This window comes from Andrographis paniculata, unplaced genomic scaffold (assembly GCF_009805555.1).
Source record: "Andrographis paniculata isolate CXL003 unplaced genomic scaffold, ASM980555v1 Contig22END, whole genome shotgun sequence".
Lineage (NCBI taxonomy): Eukaryota > Viridiplantae > Streptophyta > Magnoliopsida > Lamiales > Acanthaceae > Andrographis > Andrographis paniculata.
Window position 1 is genome coordinate 3,613,409 of NW_026137513.1, and position 21,225 is coordinate 3,634,633.

Below are 21,225 nucleotides of genomic sequence, written 5' to 3' on the forward strand. Positions count from 1 at the left end.
TATTACATAATAAGACAAAAAAAAAAAAAAAAAAGCCCACCAAAGCAATGCAAGATTAAGCTCAATCAAATTGAATGATCAAGAATATCTATCATCATGGCTCAGTTCAATCCCAAATAGTGGAATCCCACTACTAATATATTGGCAATTCTTGATTCACCCCATCATATACATACATATATATATATAGAGAGAGAGAGCATTGGATATAGAGAGAGAGAGCATAGGATTCTCTAATCTCCCTTATCTTCCATTTCTTGTCCACCTGCATTTTGTCATCTAATCTAATACAATAATATTCATAATACATTGCTTTTCATGGTGGGACATCATATCATATCCTCTCTCATTTTTCACGCACTAAATATTATATATATATATATATATATATACATACTAGAAGCTTATTGATTAGCTTACTTACATGGCTTTGCCTTTATCTCATATATCCACAAGAAAAAGAAATTTGAAAAAGGAAGTGTAGCTTTTGGCCTAATTAGGGCTTTTATTACCTCATCCCTTACCTCATGTCAACTCATCTTTCCATTTTTCTCACCTTTCATGTCATAATTATGCTTTGCTGCTCAAGAAATCAAAATTCAAACCCTAAATTCAAGAACACGAAGATTAATTAATCCATGTACATGAGAATATAATACATCAATAATCAAGATTCAGTTTTACATATATATATATATAAGAAAATTAAACTACAAACAAATTAAAGCAGTGAGGTTTTTTATAATCAAGCTAAAATTAATTATATATATATATAGCTACGATGAAGATGAAGATGAAGATGAAGACGACGACAATGGCGGGCGGGAAGCAGCTAATCTAATTGGGGAATAATTAATTAATACAGTATGGTACAGAAGCTATGGTTTTTTTAATTAAATGAGTCCCGGCGCGGCGCGGCGTGTGAAGATCGTTTCCAAGTCCGGCGGATTGAAGAACTCCTTAACGACCGCCGCCGGCGATCCGCCGTAGAGGCATCTCGTCGTCGTCGGCGCCGGCGCCGACTTCCGCTTCTTCGGCGCCGGCGGGCATTGCAGGATCCTGCTCGGGATTCTCGACCCTGCCGAGGTCGGCGTCGTCGTCGTCGACGAGCAGTAGTAATCATCGTCGTCCTCCTCCGCCTCCCGCTTCTCCATCTCCGGCGGCTTCGCCGTCAAAATCGGCTTCAGCGGCGCCAGCACTCTAATTCCGGCGACGGCCACCGTGTTCCCTTCCATTATTATCGTGAAGTTAATTCCTCCGACACGGCCGTGTTTAAATACACCGCCAAAGGGACAGTCTTTTTTGCGAATATATTCTTATTCTTGAGGAGAAGTTTTCAAAAAGGGGTTTTGAGAAGAAGAGTGAGTTTGAATGTTGTTTCAGTAGAGAGAGAAAGAGTGAAAAAAAAATTAGAGAGAGAAAGAAAGAACCCGAGGAAGACGTGAGGGGAAAAAAATTGGGCCCGTGAAAAATTCCTTATCAGGACATCCGCCGTCATATTCCTCATATGAAATTCCATTTCTACCCTTCCGCCATGGCAGGAATAGCTCATGAGCTTTGCCTGAATCTTCAATGTCGATTAGGGTTCACGAGTAAGACTGTTTGTGTCGTTAATGAAGAAGAAATTAAACTTACCTGCAGGCAAGTTTTGGGTGAGTCCCAATTAAGTTTCGATATATTCACATGTAGTAAGAAGCAGAGAGTTCCGATGCCGACGACAATCGCGACGAGGGTAAAATGTAGTTTACACAGATTAATAGCAAGCAGTAGACATTAATACAGTTATAGCAACATATGAAATACAACGACGACGACGAGCGACAAAGAGCTCGCGAGCTCGACCCATCTAGATTCTCGAGTAGCCGGCGTACTCGTCGTACTGATCCATGAACTCGTCGTTGAATTTCTTGAAACTGGCCATGATTTCCGGCATGTCTTCCTCCGCCGGTAGGATCGTGGTTCTCAGATGGAACACCCTGAATCGAATCGAAGTGAATAATTCATCGGTATTGGAACGAGTGTTCGATTGAAAACATTTAACAACGTAAAATCGATAGATCGGCGATACGTACCCAGGCTTCTGACCGAACCCAGATCCGGGGACGGTGGAAATCCCGGTGGCTTCGAGAAGCTTGAGGCAGTAGAAAACATCGGGTTCTTTCCCGGCAGCTTTGGCCGCTTCTATTATCTTCGCGGGCAACCGAATTTGAGGGAACGAATACATGGCACCTATAAAAAACACGTTTTTCATCGTAACAATTGCTCGAACGGAGAAATACGATTTCGCTACATACCTTCCGTAAAGTTGCAGACGACATTTCTACAGCTATTGAATCCGTCGGTCATGATTTGTGCCCTCCTCCTCAAAGACTCGAGGATTCCGTTGCTGCAGTGGAATCGAAAACGAGCAAAAGATCTTCATTCGAACAAATTCGATACATTCGAACAAAGAAATCAATCATACCTCTCTTTAACAAATCTGTCGTAGGATATATCTCCAGGTTTTGGTGGGTTAACCATAAGACCCATCTGCAAATCGAAATCATCGTTCACGTCGTAAGTAACTCAATGTCGCAATAGAACAAAAATATAGCATTGACTTACGAATATTTGGGCGGGAACATTCGGGCTGAGTGAAATGGATGCGACTTTGTAAATTTCCTCGACTGTCTGCAACAACAGATCGACGAAACTATTTAGTACACAGAGATTAAAAACCATCGGGGATGTAATAATATTACGCAAACCTTCGGCGGGAGATTCGTCATCTCGAAGTACCCGCCGCGCTGCCCGCATTCGCCCCAATAGCCTTTCGAAACAGTGTGGAAGGAGACGAGCTGCAGCTCCCGGCTGACCGGTAGCCCCATGCCCATCAAAACCTTTCCCCGAAACAACATTAGGATCCGAAAATTGCAAGAAAAGTATACTTACCATAGTATATGTATGTATATATATATGTATGTATTTGTACCTTCCTCGCGCTTATGAAGGGGCGCTCGTCTTGGTAAATATTCTGCTGATAAACTTCGTCGGCAAGCAACGCCAAGTTGTTCTCGTAACAGAAATTCAGCACTTCTTTAAGGTTCGATTCGCTAAGGCACTGCCCGGTAGGATTCCCGGGGTTTATAATCACCATGGCTCGAACCTAACAAAAAAAAAACAAAACGATAAAATCGAGAACCAAATCAAGAAGGAACATTCAAGCGGTGCTTACAGTGATTCCCTCCGATCGAGCCTGAGCAACCGACTGACGAAGATTGTTGACGTCGAGACCCCAATTTGCAGTCTCCTCGAGATAGTACGGAACAAGAGAGCCGCCCAATAAAGCTATCGTCGCAGAGTAAAGTGGGTATTGCGGGACGGGAACCAATATCTGAGAACAAAACATTGTCAAGCGCAATCGAGCTAACAGTTTGATACAATAATCGAGTCGCCGAAAAGCGTTACCCCGTCGCTTGCGCCACGAATGGTCGTATTCAGGATCTGCATCACTCCTTTGCTAGCGCCATCGGTTAGAAATATGAGTTCGGGATCGCTGCCGAAGAACAAGCGTCGGAATAAGTTAGTTAAATGTTTTCAATTACAACACTAGATACTTTTATCTCATTCTTACGTCGGATATCCGTCGCGTCTCTCGATGAACTCTGCCACTTCTTTTCTTATTCCAGGAAGGCCGCGCGAATCGCTGTAGGCACCTGATCGATTACAAAAGCAATTCATTATTGAGGTAAATATAGCATTCATGCGTATATAAAGATCGTATTATATGAAATTTTCGCACCTAAACCCCCTGAAGTGAGTCCAAGATAATGTTTAGCTCTTGCAATGGCATCAGCAGGAAATATGAGGCCTACGTTCGGGTCATCCAACAGAAACGGCGCTTGACAGAGCGCAATCACCTGTTTTTTTCGTATTCTTCCATTAAGTAACCACAAGAAAAGCCACAAAATCGTGCATAAAAGAGGATAATTGAAAACCTGGCGAGGAAACGTCAGAGGCTTCTGCCCAAGAGCATGAGGGTTACCGACATTAGTGAAGATAATCTGCAGAAAACAGAGACGAGAATGGTTTTTAAGCAAAACAGGAGGCCCTTTCATGTCTATTTTTATTACCACGATTCAATATATACCTTCTTTCCCTCTTTCTGAAGCTCAGAGGCTCGGAGATACAGCTCACCCCGGACAGCATACTGGCATTTCTTGATGTTCTCGTTCAAGTTTTCATAGTCCAACGGCTTCGAAGTCATGATGTACCACTCAATATCCGAACCCCAGAAACGACTCAAATATCAATACCAAGATTATACAAACTAACTCCCTGCCCAAGAATCATACACAAAAAAAAAAAAACACAAATGAATATTCAGTTCGAGATTTTTGATTAGGAAGTAGCCATAGAACAAATAATAGCAAAACCAAAGCTAATTCCGGGCCAAAACATTGAGTGATAACTATCAATACACCGATGTTATGCTAACAGACAAATAATCTATCAGGAATCTATGGCTTTGTTCACTTGTGCTTTCAACATCACTCTGCACTCTACTGTAAAAGTTTTTTTTTTTCTTTTTTCGTCCAAAAACATCAAATCGAAAGGCGTAAACTCTATACAAAATATCCAAACTAACAACTGTTTGTCACTCCAAAAAAATTCAATTCCAAGCAGCCAAAAACAGCTCAACACACTACATACAAACCAACAAATACTAATATAGAATCCTAAGCTTGAGTAATTTAACAAACCTAACGCCAAGAACACTTCTGCATTCAATCACTCGTAAATTTTTCAAAAAATTCCTAAAAAGCATCGTCGAAACAAGCATCCCCAGATCCAAAAAAACTCTCCACCTTCCATGAATGATGCAATTCCTAACAATTCCCCCAAATCTAAACCTACATTTAAAAATTAGGGTTGAACATTGTTTGCAGCAGAGTAGTGAGCTCACTTCACTTAATCACTTCGAATCTAAACATGAACTGTTCTTTCCCCTCTTCAATCACAGAATAAACCTAAACATGGCGTTGCGTGTGTGCGTGTGTATATACATACAATACATATATATACACAATCTGACCTACAGTAAACTGTCTCCAATTTTTTCACAGAAGCAGCAGATCGCAAACAACCGTCAAATAATTGAGCGAACGAATCCCCATTTAAACGCAAACCGATAAAAATCAAATTCGATGGAAACGAAGAAAAACAAAAATAAAAACACACTGATTGTGAAAATACATACAAAATTAACAATTAAAAATGAAAACCTTAGAGGAGTGTGGCGGTCTCCCCTTCCCCGGATGCGAAGTGGGGCTCTCCTTCAGCAGTACCACAGCGGCGTGGCTTACCAGTCAAAAACAGGAAAAAAAGGCACTTTTCTTCGCATACGAAACTCGGTAAAATAACAAACGTAGGGGTATATTCCCTACGAATTATCGCTTGTATTTATGTGGCGGAATAGAAGGATGGGTTTTTGAGGAATCAAGGAATTCATTACAGCCACTGAAACTGTGGAAGCAGTGGATGGATGGATGATTGGATGGATTGGTTTGTAGGAGATTTTGGGCCATATTTGGAGTTTGGGATAATGGGATTGGAAGAAGAGTGGCTCTGGTGCGATTGCGAACAAGGAATAATAATTTTCGACTTTTTCTTTCCTTCTCGTAGCAATTTTTCTTATTTTGTGGTATCGATTTTCCTTATCTGGTCCAGTCTTTGGAATCAATTTTGCTTTCTTTTCTTTCCTCTATTCTTTTTTTTTTTTTTGTTTTGTAATATCAAATTTACAGGACACACAAACAATATATGAAATGAAGTGTTAGGGTGTGTTTATTTGGGGGTTTAGATTTTGGATTGAACAGTTGTACATCATATAAATAATTAATGTGATGTTTTGAATGTAAAATTTATTTTTACTATAATATTAAAAAAATAAAAAATAAATATTTAATTTAATATTTTAAAAAGAAAAAATTACATGTGAACACTATGAATCCTCAAAATCCTCTATACAAACACACCCTTAGTACATGTTATTTTGTAGTATAGATTGTATTGCTTTTTTAACTGTGGTATGTCCGTCTATCCATTTATTTTGTCATTTGTTTTTTTTTTAAATTATAAATTTTAATTTCATTTTAAAATTTTAATATTTTTTAAATTTTAATTAAAATAATTAGTTGTTTTAATAATAATTTATAATTATTTTTATTATACCATAATTATTTTTATTAATACATTTTTAATTATTTATTAAGTATATTATTCATAAATTCACGTATATCCACGGTAATATGACACAATAACTGAGGTGAATGGAATATTTTGATTTAAAAATTATTTTTAATATAAAGTATAGAAAATTATATCAATAATATTAAAAAAAAATATATTTTAAATTGAATACTGATTTTTGTAAAAAAAATAAAATATATATATTGAAAATTATGTCGAAAAAAAATTATTGGAGAAACAAAACTTTTTATGTTAACAGTGCAGTCATAAATGAAAGATAGTACAATTTATATTTCAATTCAATACAAATAATATATTCATATAATACAATTACTATATGTTTCTATTTAACAAAGTAAAAAAATTTGTTACTTTTATGCTTTGAATGTGTTAGAACAGAAATATCTTAACACACAAACTTATGATGCTTATATGTTTTAAATGTGTTAAATGAAAAAAATCAATATCATACTCCCTTCGTCTCATAACAAAGTATCTATTTTTTTTTATTTTAATCTGTCCTATAATAAAGTATTTATTTTTTTTAGTAACGGTACTATCTACCTAATCTTACAAATGCCCTTACAATTTACAATATATTACACAAATGTCATTACCTTTATATCACACATACTAATATGGTTATTTTAGTCATTTCTATTTTATTCTTACTACATCCCAATATAATACTCCCTCCGTCCCACATATCATGTTCACGTTGCCTTTTATGTCCGTCCCATATACTATATCACTTTCTTTTTTTCGGAAAATGATTATACACTTTAATCTCATTTTAAATTTTTTATTTTTTTAATTTTAGTTAAACTAATTAGTTATTTTAATCTTAATTTATAATTATTTATATTATATAATAATTATTTTCACTAATACCGTGTCTACAGTATAGCAGACAAGGTATGTGGGACGGAGGGAATACTAATATTTCTAAAATTACGTACAAAAAGCAAATGGAGGGAGTATTACTTTTGTCCTATACAAAAGTTACATTTATTTATTTATTTATTTTTGTGTTGATCTTTAAATATTAATTATTATATCAAAACATAATATAATTAAGAAAAAATAATAAAATTACTTTTTATTAATATCTTATAATATTAATATAATGATATTTGTACAAAAATGTATTAAATATAAGGATATTTTAATCTTAATTTATAATTATTTTTATTAAATTATAATTATTTTTTCTAATATATTTCTTAATTACTTTCTGATTACATAATATTTAAAACTCGAAGCCTAAAATGAAGTGAACAAATTAACTGAAACCAAAGAAGTAATATTTACAACTATCAAGTTAATAATTTACCATACACCATGTAGTCCATCATTTTAAAAAACATATACATTATTTACAGTATATATAGGTGTTTTTTTTTATTAAAAAAAATAAAATAAAATATTATTATTCAGGGTGTGTTTGTTTGAGAGATTGGATTGGATTTATATTATTCATCTCATTTTTTTTCTCCAAAAATATCAAATAGAACACCTATTTTTTATTTTTTATATTATACTAAAAATCAATTTTACATTCAAAACATCACATCATACAACTATTCAAATTCAAAATTTTTACTATTCAAATCTCAACTCAAAATCTAAACCCTCTGACAAACACACCCTAAAAGTACGTCATTTTTTTTGACATACATTTAATCAAAATATATTATTTTCTTTTATAAAATATCGGATCATAATATTATTTATATTAAAATTCAAGTAAAAAAATCTTAAAACAAAGTGAATTTATTAATGTTTAATAGTATGATTTGTTTTTTCAGGTTTTTTTTCTCCTAATTTTTATTGTTTAATATCTCTTATATATATATATATTTCATTCATCGTTTATTTTGTTATTCACATCTTCTAACTTGTATTTATTTGTAATATTTAATTTTCGATTTTACTATTTTAAAATTTTTTTTCCCTAAAAATATTAAATTAAATATTTTTTCTTTATTTATTATATTACATAAAAATTAAATTTTAGATTTAAAATATCGCATCAATACATATTTCTATAACATCAAATAACTATTTCAATTCAAAATTTTACTATTCAAAACCAAAATCTTACGAGTAAATACATGACCCTTAATTACCATTTCATCTAATAATAATAATAATAATAATAATAATAATAGCAACAATTTATATATATAATTATCACTATCCAATTTAAATCATTTTATTATTTAATGGAAATATATATTTAGCAGTTGCATGGAGCACCACTTGATTTATTATGGTTCTAGTGTATTTTCTTGTATTTGTTTTAGGTTTATATTAACAAAATATTAACAATATCTATAATATAATATATATATATATATATATAATATACAGATAAACCAAGCAAAATAATTAACAATATCTATTTTCTAAATGTATAGTACACTATTTTATTTGGTAAAAAATATTTGAGTACAATTATATTTTAGTTATTGCATAAAGAAAAAATTATATTTATTTGGTAAAGTCTTTCACTAGAATTAGATATTAATTTATAATCAATTATTTATTTTTTATTTTTTTATTTTTGATATAAATAATACTTTAGTTGTCCATTGCTAAAGGTGGTGGCCCATGGCATATTGGCATGGACATATATTTATTTTGGAAATAAATTAATATTCATAAAATAGCTATTGAGGATATTAATATCCATGGGGCACAATTGATTTTGATCCTTACAAATTTTAATGTATTGTCAATTTACAATAAAATAAATAATTATAAAAAGATATATTGAATAAAATAAGGGTATCTTCTTTTTGGATTGTTTGATTTTTTTTTTTATTTAAATAATTACTATAGATTATATTTTTTTAATTGTTTTTGTTGTAATTTATTGGAAATTGAAAACAAATATTGTTATAATGTTTTTTTTTAAAAAAAAATTTAGAGAATTTGTAGAAGCTTGTTGTTATTGATAAATATGCATAATACAAAAATTAAAAGCATATACAGTCATATCATTTCATAAAATAAAAATATATATTGTATACAAAATTTGTCATATTGTTTAATAATTTTAAAAAATAATTCAAAGGGAATAAAATCAAGAGCTTATTACTATTATTATTTTTTTTTGTTCTCAATTAAAAGTATACCTTTCAATATATAGATTATGTAAAAATAATAGAAATATGTTAAATATAATATTATTTTTTTAAAAAAAATGTATGTTCAAATTTCACTAAAAGAACAATTGCTATATATTTCAATATATATTTATTTAATAAAAAACATAATAGTAATTCATGAGTTTTTAATAAAAAAAATTATTATTTTTTCTCATGAAATTTTATATTAAAATATTATTTAAATTAATTTTTAAATCAAACAGAAACAAATCTTTAGATCGAATGTATTAAAAATTTTGATTTAAATGATATTTTGATAAAAATATTATATTTTTATTGAAAATTCTTATGACTGAATCTCTTCTGTAAAATTATTACACTTGGGTTCAACCCTGAATTTAAAAAATATTTTATTAGAATAATAATAATAATAATAAAATAGTTGAAAGTATAGTAATAAATTTAATTAGAAAAAAAATATAATAAAAATAATATTATATATTATAAATAAATATTAAATAAAAATAATGATTAAATGTTAAATTTTTTAATTTTATAAAAAATTAATAATAAAATAAATTTAGTCAACCAATTAAGATGAAAACTACGAATAAATCTGTCAGACAAAAGTCAAACCCTTGGATGCACAAAAAAGTATATATGGATCATATATTTGTATCGAAACAAGGCCGTGCACTATACAATTAAAAGTTTGGGCCTAAAACTAAAAATAAAGTATCTGATTTTATTTGGGCCTAATGGGCTGGATGAAGGCCCAACTAGTTTTTAATATGATTCAATAAAAAATTAATAATTAATTTCAGCAACAATAATTTTATAATTTTAATTATTATTTTTTCGATTATTAGGAAATAAGGGGAAGAAGAAAGAGGGAGAGCTGAAATTCACAAATCGATCGATCGGCAAGAAGTTTATGGTGGCAGAGCAGAATGGTGGAAGATTGGCCCCTATGCAACTGAAATTTCAGCTTTCTCGCAAATTGACCTGTGGATCTCACCCTCTGTGTACTGTGTTGGCTTTGGATCTGCGATCGCCACATCCGATTGGGATTTCGGATCAATTGATTCGGAGACAAAGGTATGGCGGGAGCAGCGTCGGCGCTGTTCCTATTGGATATAAAGGGCAAGGTTTTGGTGTGGCGCGACTACCGTGGAGATGTCTCCGCCGCTCAAGCTGAGCGCTTCTTTGCCAAACTTATTGAGAAGGAGGTTGAATTTCTTCATACGGTTTAATGCGTACTGATTTTAATTGTTTGGATGAATTTTATGGTTGCATTGAGCTTCTTTGAAAGCTGAGGTTCGACTCATTTTATTTTTTTTTGTTTTCGAGCAACTGTTGGACAGGAGGCTTGTGTGTGAAGTTTGAGCTCGATCTAATTTTTCGGTTTTGGTTTGAGTTAACTTGTTTCCTTGAACGTTCGTTTGATAAGAATTGTGCTCCGAATTTTGGAACCTGTATGAATTTGTAGTCAGTGATTGAAAGCTTATCTAATATGGTTAGATCCAAGGGGAATATTTCATGTTGTTCTTTCGTTATTCATTTGTATTGGAAATAATGGGAATAAAGAGTTTAAGGTTATGGACAATGATGCTGTACTTCCTGATCTGGATCACCAACTTGTTCAACCTGTGTGTTTTAAGTAAGAAGTTATTTATTTTGCTTTGAATTCGAACATGGTTTTTCTGCAAGAACTTATGTAAGAAATGTATGCTGCTAAGAAACAACAAATTGTAGTTATCAAACTTGTACGAATTATGTCCAGGGCATCATGTGTGTATGTGTGTATATATATATATGCATATTTGTCATTTAAATCATAGACATGTTCTTGGCAATCTTGTTTTGAGCTGAACTGAATGACTGACGATCCTTATGTTTTTATGACGATTTAGGGCGATCCGAATTCTCAGGATCCTGTTGTATATGATAATGGAGTCACATATATGTTTATACAACATAATAATGTGTATTTGATGACTGCATCGCGCCAGAACTGCAATGCTGCCAGTCTTCTTCTATTCCTACACCGTGTAGTTGATGTAAGCATTATTTGGTAATCAAATACCTATTTACTGATATATATATAAAATTTGTTCCAAGGGGTTTCTTTCTGAACCATCTGAATATTTTGACTACTGTTTCATGGAAACATTATGAGCTATGACAGGTCTTCAAGCACTACTTTGAAGAATTAGAAGAGGAATCACTTAGAGACAATTTTGTTGTAGTGGTATGGGTGTTGTTTGGGCTTATTTTTTATGAATGTTAAGAGAATCATGCTTTTAATGGACTCAATGGCTGTTAACTTTTACTTCACCAATTCAGTACGAGTTGCTTGATGAAATTATGGACTTCGGCTACCCACAATATACTGAAGCCAAGATTCTTAGTGAGTTCATAAAGACCGATGCTTACAGAATGGAAGTTGCACAGAGGCCACCAATGGCAGTTACAAATGCAGTATCATGGCGCAGTGAAGGGATACAATATAAGAAAAATGAAGTAGGCTTTTCTTGACTGATGTTAAGTTTGATTAGTCTTGACTCGTTAGTGTTATTAATGTGAACATTGATCATCCAGGTCTTTCTTGATGTTGTGGAAAGTGTCAATATCCTGGTAAATAGCAATGGTCAAATAATCAGGTCCGATGTTGTTGGTGCATTAAAGATGCGGACATACTTAAGGTTTGTTTTCATGCTGTTTACAAATTTTACATTACTCCAGTTTATCCAAAAAAAGCAGTAGGAATGTTGCTACAACAGTATTATTTTTTGTTTTGTTTTCATGTATGATACGGGTGCATTTGGAGTTGTGCATTAGTTATTTCCTACTTGGTGCCTTGCTAGTTTCTAGGTTCATCATGCTATGTTTTTTTGGCGATCTTGCTTAGAAGAAGTTGAAGTGATTAGTTGCAGGTTATATGCAAGTGTCATGTGATAGGATTTTTTTATTTTCGTGATCATGGTATTAAGTGATTCTAGTTCAATCCAAACACTCACAACTTTCCATTTTTTATTTGTTTAACACGAGTTTTTAATAATGCTTTCAGCTTGTTGACAGTTTGATTTTCCTTGTTTGGCTTTGTTAGAGAAATTTTTGTTCCAAATTGTCAAAATTAAATAGGTTACTAATGGAAGCTAGTTTTTGCAAATATAGGTTGGTTTTCTTATGGTACTGATACTAATCCTTGCTGTTACAGTGGTATGCCTGAGTGTAAGCTTGGCCTAAACGATAGAGTTTTGCTGGAGGCACAAGGCCGGGCTACTAAGGGAAAAGCTATTGATCTGGATGACATCAAGTTTCATCAGTATGCCATTGATCTTAATGATATCAACCATTATCTATATTGATGTTGGAACTATATTTCATGCCATGAATAATGTGTTCAATATCCTTACCTATCGGTTACATTTAAAAATTTGTAGAAGATGCTTGAGAGAATGATAATATTGCATGCATGCATCCACTCTATTTGTGCATTTTTGTGCATTAATATGTGAGTGTATACTCAAATACATATTTAGCATAGGCTTTAAGACATTATATTTATCCTGACTTGTTATTGATTCAGGTGTGTACGTCTGGCTCGATTTGAAAATGACCGTACAATATCCTTCATACCCCCCGATGGATCTTTTGATCTCATGACTTACAGGCTCAGCACTCAGGTTGGTGCGGAAATTTGGATTTAAAAAATGTGTCCCTATTTCTTAGTTGTTTTCACAAATCACAACTTTGTTGTTTTTAACTTAAAATTTCCCTTTTACAGTGAAAGCTTGCAAATATGGCTATCTTCATGTAAGAAATATTCAAGTAAACAAGGATTTTATGGGAATATTTAGAAATCCAAAGATATTAAATTTGTCCAATAAGATGAGTTTGCTTGGATCTTATTTTGATTGTGTGGGTATTGTCTTCCCAAAGTTAAATAAAATGACTAATGAAAATGCAGTGTATGTCTTAAAAAAAATTCCCTTTATTTTTCAAATATATTAAAGCGCATATAATAATTCGATAATGTGATTTGATATACACATACTGAACTACTGATTGGTTTTCATGGTATATAAATGTATATCTTTAAATGCAATATGGATGTGTATTATAAGTTTCTTGAAACTTTTTTGAAATATAATTTGGTATTTCACAAATAATCCCAAAATTTGTTTTGCTACAATTTTTGGAAGATATTAAGTTGCTTGAAATTTGTTTGTTTGCACATTTGGCTGTAAGGGTGTGTTTGTTTGGGGGTTTGGATTTTGAGTTGGGATTTGAATAATAAAATTTTTGAATTTGAATAGTTGTCCGATGTGATATAAATAGGTGTTGATGGGATGTTTTGAATGTAAAATTGATTTTTAGTATAATATAAAAAATGAAAAATAGGTGGTTTGATTTGATGTTTTTTTTTGGGGGGGAGGAAATGGGATGAATAGTGTATTTAAAATCCAATCCCCCAAACAAACCCTAAAAGTGTAAGGAAACAAAATCTTGCGACAACTTTTGTAAATAATTGAAGCTTTTTTTAGAAGTTTGGTAAAACTAGTAATGTCACTAAATGGACAAAATTAATGTTGGTGCAAAATTCTCAAAACATTAAAATACTAGAAATTTGTTTGTTTGCAACTTAGGCTGCAACTTAAACTTACCAGATATTTAATGTTTGAACTAAAATATGGATTTGATTGTTGAAATTTGAATTTTGTGTATCCATATATATAAGTGAGGATAGTTTTGAAGAAATTTATGGTGTTTTGAAGTAGCTAACATATTGAAAACTGACAACTGAAACTTGACTGTTCGAAAGGGATGATGACTGAGATAATCTTTATTATGCATTCTTTCAGGTAAAGCCTCTGATATGGGTAGAGGCTCAAGTCGAGAGACATTCCAGGAGCCGCATAGAGATTATGGTTAAAGCTAGGAGCCAGTTCAAGGAGCGGAGGTATTTTACTTATTGGTTTACTTCGCATAATTTGGCTTCTGCAATGCTTCTTTTCGGGGTGGACAATGTTTTGGATTGTTAACTTGATTTCCGGCTTGAATTTCAGCACTGCAACTAATGTTGAAATTGAGTTGCCTGTACCACCTGATGCTACAAATCCAAACGTCCGTACGTCAATGGGATCTGCTTCTTATGCACCTGAAAATGATGCATTAGTTTGGAAAATTAAATCATTCCCAGGTGGTAAGGTATGAGTTGGCTGGCCTGATGTTTGTTCCATTACCTGTATGTTGCGGTATGTAGACAGAAAAACTATATTTGTCATGTTAGCAGGTCATTCATTTTGCCTTTCTTCTCAGGAGTATATGTTACGAGCGGAGTTTAGGCTTCCCAGTATAACATCCGAGGATTCAACCCCGGAGAGGAAAGCTCCTATTCGAGTGAAATTTGAAATTCCCTATTTTACTGTTTCTGGAATACAGGTGAGACACCAATCATTTAACACTTGACGCTTTTTGAAAAATGGTTCGTCATTTCTCTCGAGTCTGATTTTGATTTTCTTAAAGCTAGCACATAAGTAGCCTAAAGAACATAAGAAGAAACTAAATAGAATTGACAGCACAAGCAAATAGTGTGAAACTTTTATTGTTGAAAAAAATTTGTATTCTATATAGCATATCTTGAAGAGCTTATTATTGGGAGGTATTTTCTAATCCTCCATTTAATATTTTTATTTTTCCGATAAAGTTGTGCAATAATTCAATAGGGTAAACTGATATATAAATTTCGAAAGTGGATCTTTATCATTTTAGTCCCATAATTGGAGTCTGTCGGTCTCGTAAGTTGGAAAATTTCGCATTTTTAGTCCTCCGATTTCGTCGGAAATGCCTACGTGGCTCGCCGAAGAACACTCGGACACGTGGATTTATTTATTTATTAAAAAAATTATTTAATTGGTCTTTTTTATAAAAATTAAAATTAAAAATCTATGTGTCCGTCAGGTGTCACTGACTTAGCGGACACGTGTCCTCCGGCGAGCCACATGGGTGCCCACGTAGGCATTTCCGACGCCAGAGGATTTAAATTGTCAAAATTTTTCATTTACAAAGACTAATTTACAATATGCTCCAATTACTAGACTAAAATGATAAATGAGTCCACTTACGGATTAAAAAAATAGTTGACCCAAATTCAATATGAAGATAAGCTGCATAGCATGTAAACAAATTTTTACAAATGGCCAAATATGTCTTTGTTCTCTGCAACTTTAATTCTACTTACTACTTTTGTGAGAAGATGCAATGCCTACCCTTTAGATTCTTAATTGGTTCTCCAGCAGCTTTTTGTATGGATAAAAAGTATGTAACCTTACTGATTCAAAACTGGATTTGTAGGTTCGATACTTGAAAATCATTGAAAAGAGTGGGTATCAGGCTCTTCCATGGGTGAGATACATAACAACTGCCGGTGAATATGAGCTGAGGCTTATTTGATTGCTCAATGTCCGGCAGTCAACTATGCCTCTTTGTTCGACTTTTACATGAAGCTGTTCGTTGTTCCATTTGTGCAAGAAGGTAACCCTATCCTGGCTTGGGATCGATGTAAACTGTACGAAAAGTTATTTTCATCTGATATAATTTGCTGTGTCTGCTACGTCGTCTATTATCGAAACTTGTCGTAGTTGTTTTGGTGCAGAATTTCATTTGCTTGTTAGTATTTTTATCATTTGTTTTGTTTATTATATATATATATATATATAAGTGAGATTTTTTAAATGAGATGGATTGATGCTTGTATGAAAGCTAACACACTTTTTTCTGCCCAGAAATTTTTGGATGTGTTTTTGTCTGTGCTTAGAGTGTTTGGATGTTTGGCATTTATTTGTAGTTGTTTTCTTTTTTTCTAAATGAAATATAAAGGTTTTGGACAATATATTTTTGATTTAATATTTTGTAGATTGTGACCTAAAATCTTTCATTTTCTATATGGGCTGTAATGATGATATACACAAACACAATATACGAAGTTGTTGAAATTATATATGCTGTGTATATTTAATTATATTTAATTTTTAATAGAAAGGGGAAAAAAATTGTTAAATTAGGACTAGGGTATTGACTATTGAAAGTTGTGTGTTTTTTTTTTCTTTTATCAAAGAGTTTTACGATGTAAAAATTTATTATTATTATTATTATTATTTTTTATATTATATTAAAAATTTATTTTACATTTAAAATATTAAATTAAAACAGCACAATCCATTTAAGATATGTACTAACAATTTCAGAAAGGTTACAATACAGCCCCTACAAAATGGTATAAATGATGGATCACTCATTCAATAATCCAACAATACAAAAAAAGTACCCCAAAACAAAAAAAAACAAAAAATCTAAAATCACATCCAAATTCCAGACTCTAAAATCAATTAAATTATAACTCACAACTTTTATAAAATGAAAAAAAAAAAAAAAAAAAAAAGTAAATAAAATAAAAATAAAACTAAAATTATGGGCATTTGGGATTCTTCCCGGGGCCTCCATAGTAAAAATAGTTCCCCCAGACCCTATTAATCCCTCCTTGTATATCATAGCAATTTGGGTGATCAGCCAAAACCCTAAGATTTGAGAGAGGGACTAAATTGTTATCCCAATCCACAACTTGGAGGTTTCTGAAATAAGAAGCTTTTCTGAACCCTTCTCCTGCAAAATAGCCACTGCCCATCTGGGTTGACGTGTGATGAGGGCTCGAACTTTGAGTATTTACAATTTCACCCCCAAATTGGACCATGCTTGCATGCTCCCTCAGATGTGTAAATAATACAGATGGCCAATACCCCACTAATACCCCATTCCCAAACTCCAGCCACCAATTCCCATGTTTTGGATCCTATAATATTTAACCAAACAAACAAAAATTAATATTCAATTTAATGAAATTAGAGAAATTAAATTACATTAAACAAAATGGTCCCTTAAAAAATGAATCTTGATGAGAAATACCCCTTCGTCCACTAAAATTAGAACATTTGAACCCAACACAGAAATTAAAAAAAATAAATATTTTATTGGAAAAACGATAGAAGTAAAAAAGTAATTGAAGATATTTTTAAAATTTTAGTTAGAAATTAAAGAAAACGAAGAGAGAATGTAATAAAAGTAGTGGCATTTGTTGTAAATAATTGTTAAACGGAAGATAATAGTTAAACGTGGATTTGTTGATTTTGCTAAAAGAAAAGTGAGAGTAAATTTGACGAACGGAGGAAGTAATAGACAGAGGATATATAATCATGGCCTTTGATATATATACTTATATCTATAAGCAACTTCTTGATTCATTAAACTCATTGCGCACTTTCGGATAGCGAGTCATAAAAAATAAAATAAAAAAAATTAAAGAAAGTGATTAATTAAATTAAATAAATGACCTTCCAAATTAACAAGGTAATGTCAAATTGGCCAGCATTGTAGGATGAAATAGGTGAAATAGCAGCCCCAATTGCAATCTTGTTGTTGGTCTGAACAAACCCTGAGCACAGCAAATTGTAACATCCTGTTGCCTGATATGCATCACTCTACAAACACAATTTTTTATTATTATTATTTTTATATGAGTGAGAGATAAATAGTATATATATGAAAAATAAAATATATATATATATATATATGGAAAATAAAATAAAATAAAATAAAATAAATGAAACTTACTGTCCAGTAGGTGAAGAACCTAGGAGAGCTGTCCCCATAAAGTTCTGGGCTCACCTGTAAGTAGTAGTAGTAGATATGAACAATTAATTAATTTTGTATATAATTATTGAAGCTAGGTGGGGTGGTAGTTGGTTCTAACATCTAACTTCTAACTTAACTAATTGATGAACCAAATTAAATGAATTGATCATTTTTATGAATATGATGATGAATGCAGACCTGCCAACCAGCTTCAATGGTGTTGAGATCGTTGGAGAAGGAGCCAGCAATAACCCAGATTTGGGATAGGCTGAATTCGTACTGATTTCCTACTTTTGGAGACCACACATTTATGCTTGCTTTTGCTCCATAGTATTTCTCTCCACTCACATATCCAACTGCATGCTGCCATTGATAGTAATCTTCATCGTCTACATATGTACTCAAATTTAATTAAGTAGTAAACCCTAACCCTAACCCTAAATCCTAAATCAATTAATTTAAGAGCAAAAATTATTTTTTGGTCCTGTTCAATATCATAATTATCAATTTTGGTCTTATTCAAATGAAAATTTATCAATTTTAATCACAGGATAATTGCCGTGTTGGATGACTGAGAATGGTGACGGGTATCACAGGCAGCCAACACGGCCGTGTTGGGCTCAACATAGCCGTATTGATTACCTTACACTTCTGAACATGCCGTGTTCCTGCCCGTGTTCATCTCCGTATTCTGAACACAACTATGTTTCTGCCTATATTCATGACTATGTTCTCAACACAATCATATTTTCTAGTCATGTTTACAACCATAGTTTGAACATGGTTGTGTTGAGAACATGGGAACACGGGCAGAAACATGGTTGTGTTCAGAAGTTCAGGGTAATCAACACGGTCCGTGTTGGCTGTCTGGGACGCCCAGTCACCTTCCGAGTTATTTAACACGGCCGTGTTCGGTTCCAGTCAATTGTTTTGGGATTAAAATTGATAAATTTTTATTTGATTGGAACTAAAAAATTTTGAATGGGACAAAAATAACTTTTTGCTCTTAATTTAATTAATTAACTAATTAATTACCTCGTGGGCGGTGGAGGTGGAGTCTCGGCGAATGGGTCGGCGGCGGAGCTTTTTGCCGAAGCGGCGGAGGGAAGATGCTCGGAGGAGATCTCCGGCGGAGGTTCGCCGGATTGGGATGGTGCCCTCCGGGCAGGACTCGCCGGACATTCTCCATACTTGGAAATTGATTTCTGGTTCTTCTAATTCCAACGTGGTCGTCCCTGAACGGCGTCGTTTTGGGGTGTCGGGTGGATCCTGATGATCATATGTAGTAGATAATTAATAATTAGGGATTGATATTATATGATATGAATCTGTATGTATGTATAGGTACCAATGGAGATTGGCCTTTCAAATTGGGATGATCGAAGGCAGGCTGTTCGTGGGATAATACACAGTCGATCAAATCTCCATCGGGGCTCTCAATTGTCTTCAAAGAAGGCTTATTAATGGTGGTCATGAGAGCTATGAATTCAGAATTGTTGCTGTTGTTTTTGAGAAGATTGAATTCTGACGTCGATTCAACAGTAGCAGAAACGAAGACGAAGAAGACGACCAGAATAAGAACATCAACATTACTATTATTAATCATAATATGATCTGAAGAAGAAGAAGAAGCCATATTCTTGGAGCTGCATCGTCGTCTTCGTCTTCGTCTTCCTGGAGGAGACATCGAAACAGGTGCAGATTCTTAATTCACTACTCTCTACTACATTCCAAATCCAAATCCATCCACTTAAATTTTTCTGCAGATCCCTAAGCTGCTGCTGCTGCTGCTGCTGCTGTTAGAATGTTGACGATTTTCCTGACAAATATGGAATTACTGTGTGGACTGTGGAATTTTCAGAGGTTTCCGAAGGTATCTATACATATATATATAATATACATATATGGGGCGGGGGTGGGGTGGGGTGGGGATGTGTTTCCAGTCTGCGGTACAAAGACTGAAGCTTTAACCTTTAGTGTTGGAAATATTAATCATATTCAGGGAATTCTGTAGATTTTTTTCAAAATCTTCTTCTATATATATATATACATGGGAATGTTACCATTCTGATTTGAAAATTTTAACATATCGCAAATTTTGTAAATTAATACTCATAATATATATATATATATAATATAAACGACACATATTTTTATTACACAAAGTATAATAAAAAGATGAGTTGGTTGTTCATGATTACATATGTATTATATTCCCTCCGTCCCATTATAATAGTTTTGTTTACCATTTTTGTCGTCCTCAAAATAATAGTCTTATTTTCATAAATAATTATATCACTATAAAACTATCTTTTACTTTTTTTCATTATTATTACACAATTGTCCCTACTTTTTACATTAATACACTGATAAGAGCAAAAAAGTCTTTTATCCGTAATTTTCTCTAACTACTAATATAATATTAATATTCTTTAAATATCGTGCCAAACACAACACAAACTATAGTTTTAGGATGAAGGGAGTATAAGAGTTTGCAATGTGCTAATTAAAATTAAGTGTTGTGCATTCGTTATACTATGCGTTACTCCCTCATTCCCACGTAATTTGTCTCTATTTTTTATTTTCGTCTTATACTACATAATTTGTCATTTTATTTTTTGGAATTATGATTATACACTTTAATTATATTTTAAATTTATATTTTATAATTTCTTTAATCTTAATTAAACTATTTAATTATTTTAGTATTAATTTAAATTTTTCCGTATTACCGAAGGAAATATTAGTTTATATGTTATATTTATATTATATTAACATATATGAGTACAATGCTTTTCGTAACAGTGTAGATGCCACCATACATATATATATATATTTAACTTTTATTTATGAATTTATTTAAAAGGGAGATTAATTTTGTCCTTGGGAATAATTGTAAATAAAATGATAATTCTATGGGCCTTGTAATTATTATAGAAAATTTCTAATAATAATGGGTTTTCATTTTTCCAAATAATTAGTGCAATGGAGACACGCGCAATGAGCATGCGTTCTTATAATTTTATTTTAATTATTATTATTATTATTGTGTTGTAGCTCATTATTTGAAATTTTAATTTAATGAAATTCTAACCACCCTTTCTTTTCCCTATCAAAATTGATAATATTCATTTATTACCTAATGTATAAATTTTGAAAATATATTTCGATTATAGTTTTTTTTTTT

At 32.3% G+C, this 21,225-nt stretch overlaps 4 protein-coding genes across 7 annotated transcripts; 1 reads left to right on the forward strand and 3 right to left on the reverse strand.

The window, feature by feature from the left end:
* Positions 1–611: 611 nt before the first annotated feature.
* On the reverse strand, positions 612–1,543 carry LOC127245395 (cyclin-dependent protein kinase inhibitor SMR6-like). Its single transcript, XM_051266235.1, has one exon. The coding sequence runs from the start codon at positions 1,233–1,235 to the stop codon at positions 894–896; it is 342 nt and encodes a 113-aa protein (XP_051122192.1). The 5' UTR covers positions 1,236–1,543; the 3' UTR covers positions 612–893.
* Positions 1,544–1,729: 186 nt separating this feature from the next.
* LOC127245394 (glutamate--glyoxylate aminotransferase 2) lies at positions 1,730–5,588 on the reverse strand. Of its 4 annotated transcripts, none has more exons than XM_051266231.1 (14): positions 5,265–5,588; positions 4,130–4,317; positions 3,978–4,043; positions 3,782–3,899; positions 3,614–3,695; positions 3,448–3,535; positions 3,215–3,373; positions 2,972–3,145; positions 2,748–2,879; positions 2,605–2,670; positions 2,465–2,529; positions 2,295–2,386; positions 2,073–2,229; positions 1,730–1,976 (listed from the first exon to the last, which is right to left on the reverse strand). In XM_051266231.1, the coding sequence occupies exons 2-14, from the start codon at positions 4,244–4,246 to the stop codon at positions 1,847–1,849; spliced, it is 1,446 nt and encodes a 481-aa protein (XP_051122188.1). In that variant the 5' UTR covers positions 4,247–4,317; positions 5,265–5,588; the 3' UTR covers positions 1,730–1,846. The 4 variants fall into 4 exon arrangements, with proteins under 4 accessions (XP_051122188.1, XP_051122191.1, XP_051122189.1 ...); XM_051266234.1 differs by lacking the exon at positions 5,265–5,588 and adding an exon at positions 5,075–5,190; XM_051266232.1 differs by lacking the exon at positions 5,265–5,588 and adding an exon at positions 4,946–5,085.
* Positions 5,589–10,208: 4,620 nt separating this feature from the next.
* Positions 10,209–16,182, forward strand: LOC127245561 (AP-1 complex subunit mu-2). The gene is made up of 11 exons (XM_051266535.1): positions 10,209–10,573; positions 11,258–11,404; positions 11,533–11,595; positions 11,691–11,867; positions 11,946–12,049; positions 12,565–12,672; positions 12,937–13,033; positions 14,213–14,310; positions 14,417–14,558; positions 14,670–14,792; positions 15,705–16,182. Exons 1-11 carry the CDS (start codon positions 10,445–10,447, stop codon positions 15,801–15,803), a joined length of 1,287 nt encoding a protein of 428 aa, XP_051122492.1. The 5' UTR covers positions 10,209–10,444; the 3' UTR covers positions 15,804–16,182.
* Positions 16,183–16,548: 366 nt separating this feature from the next.
* LOC127245263 (uncharacterized) lies at positions 16,549–19,915 on the reverse strand. Its single transcript, XM_051266028.1, has 6 exons — positions 19,387–19,915; positions 19,074–19,307; positions 18,237–18,401; positions 18,018–18,071; positions 17,738–17,884; positions 16,549–17,199 (listed from the first exon to the last, which is right to left on the reverse strand). Exons 1-6 carry the CDS (start codon positions 19,723–19,725, stop codon positions 16,819–16,821), a joined length of 1,320 nt encoding a protein of 439 aa, XP_051121985.1. The 5' UTR covers positions 19,726–19,915; the 3' UTR covers positions 16,549–16,818.
* Between the last annotated feature and the right edge of the window lie 1,310 nt (positions 19,916–21,225).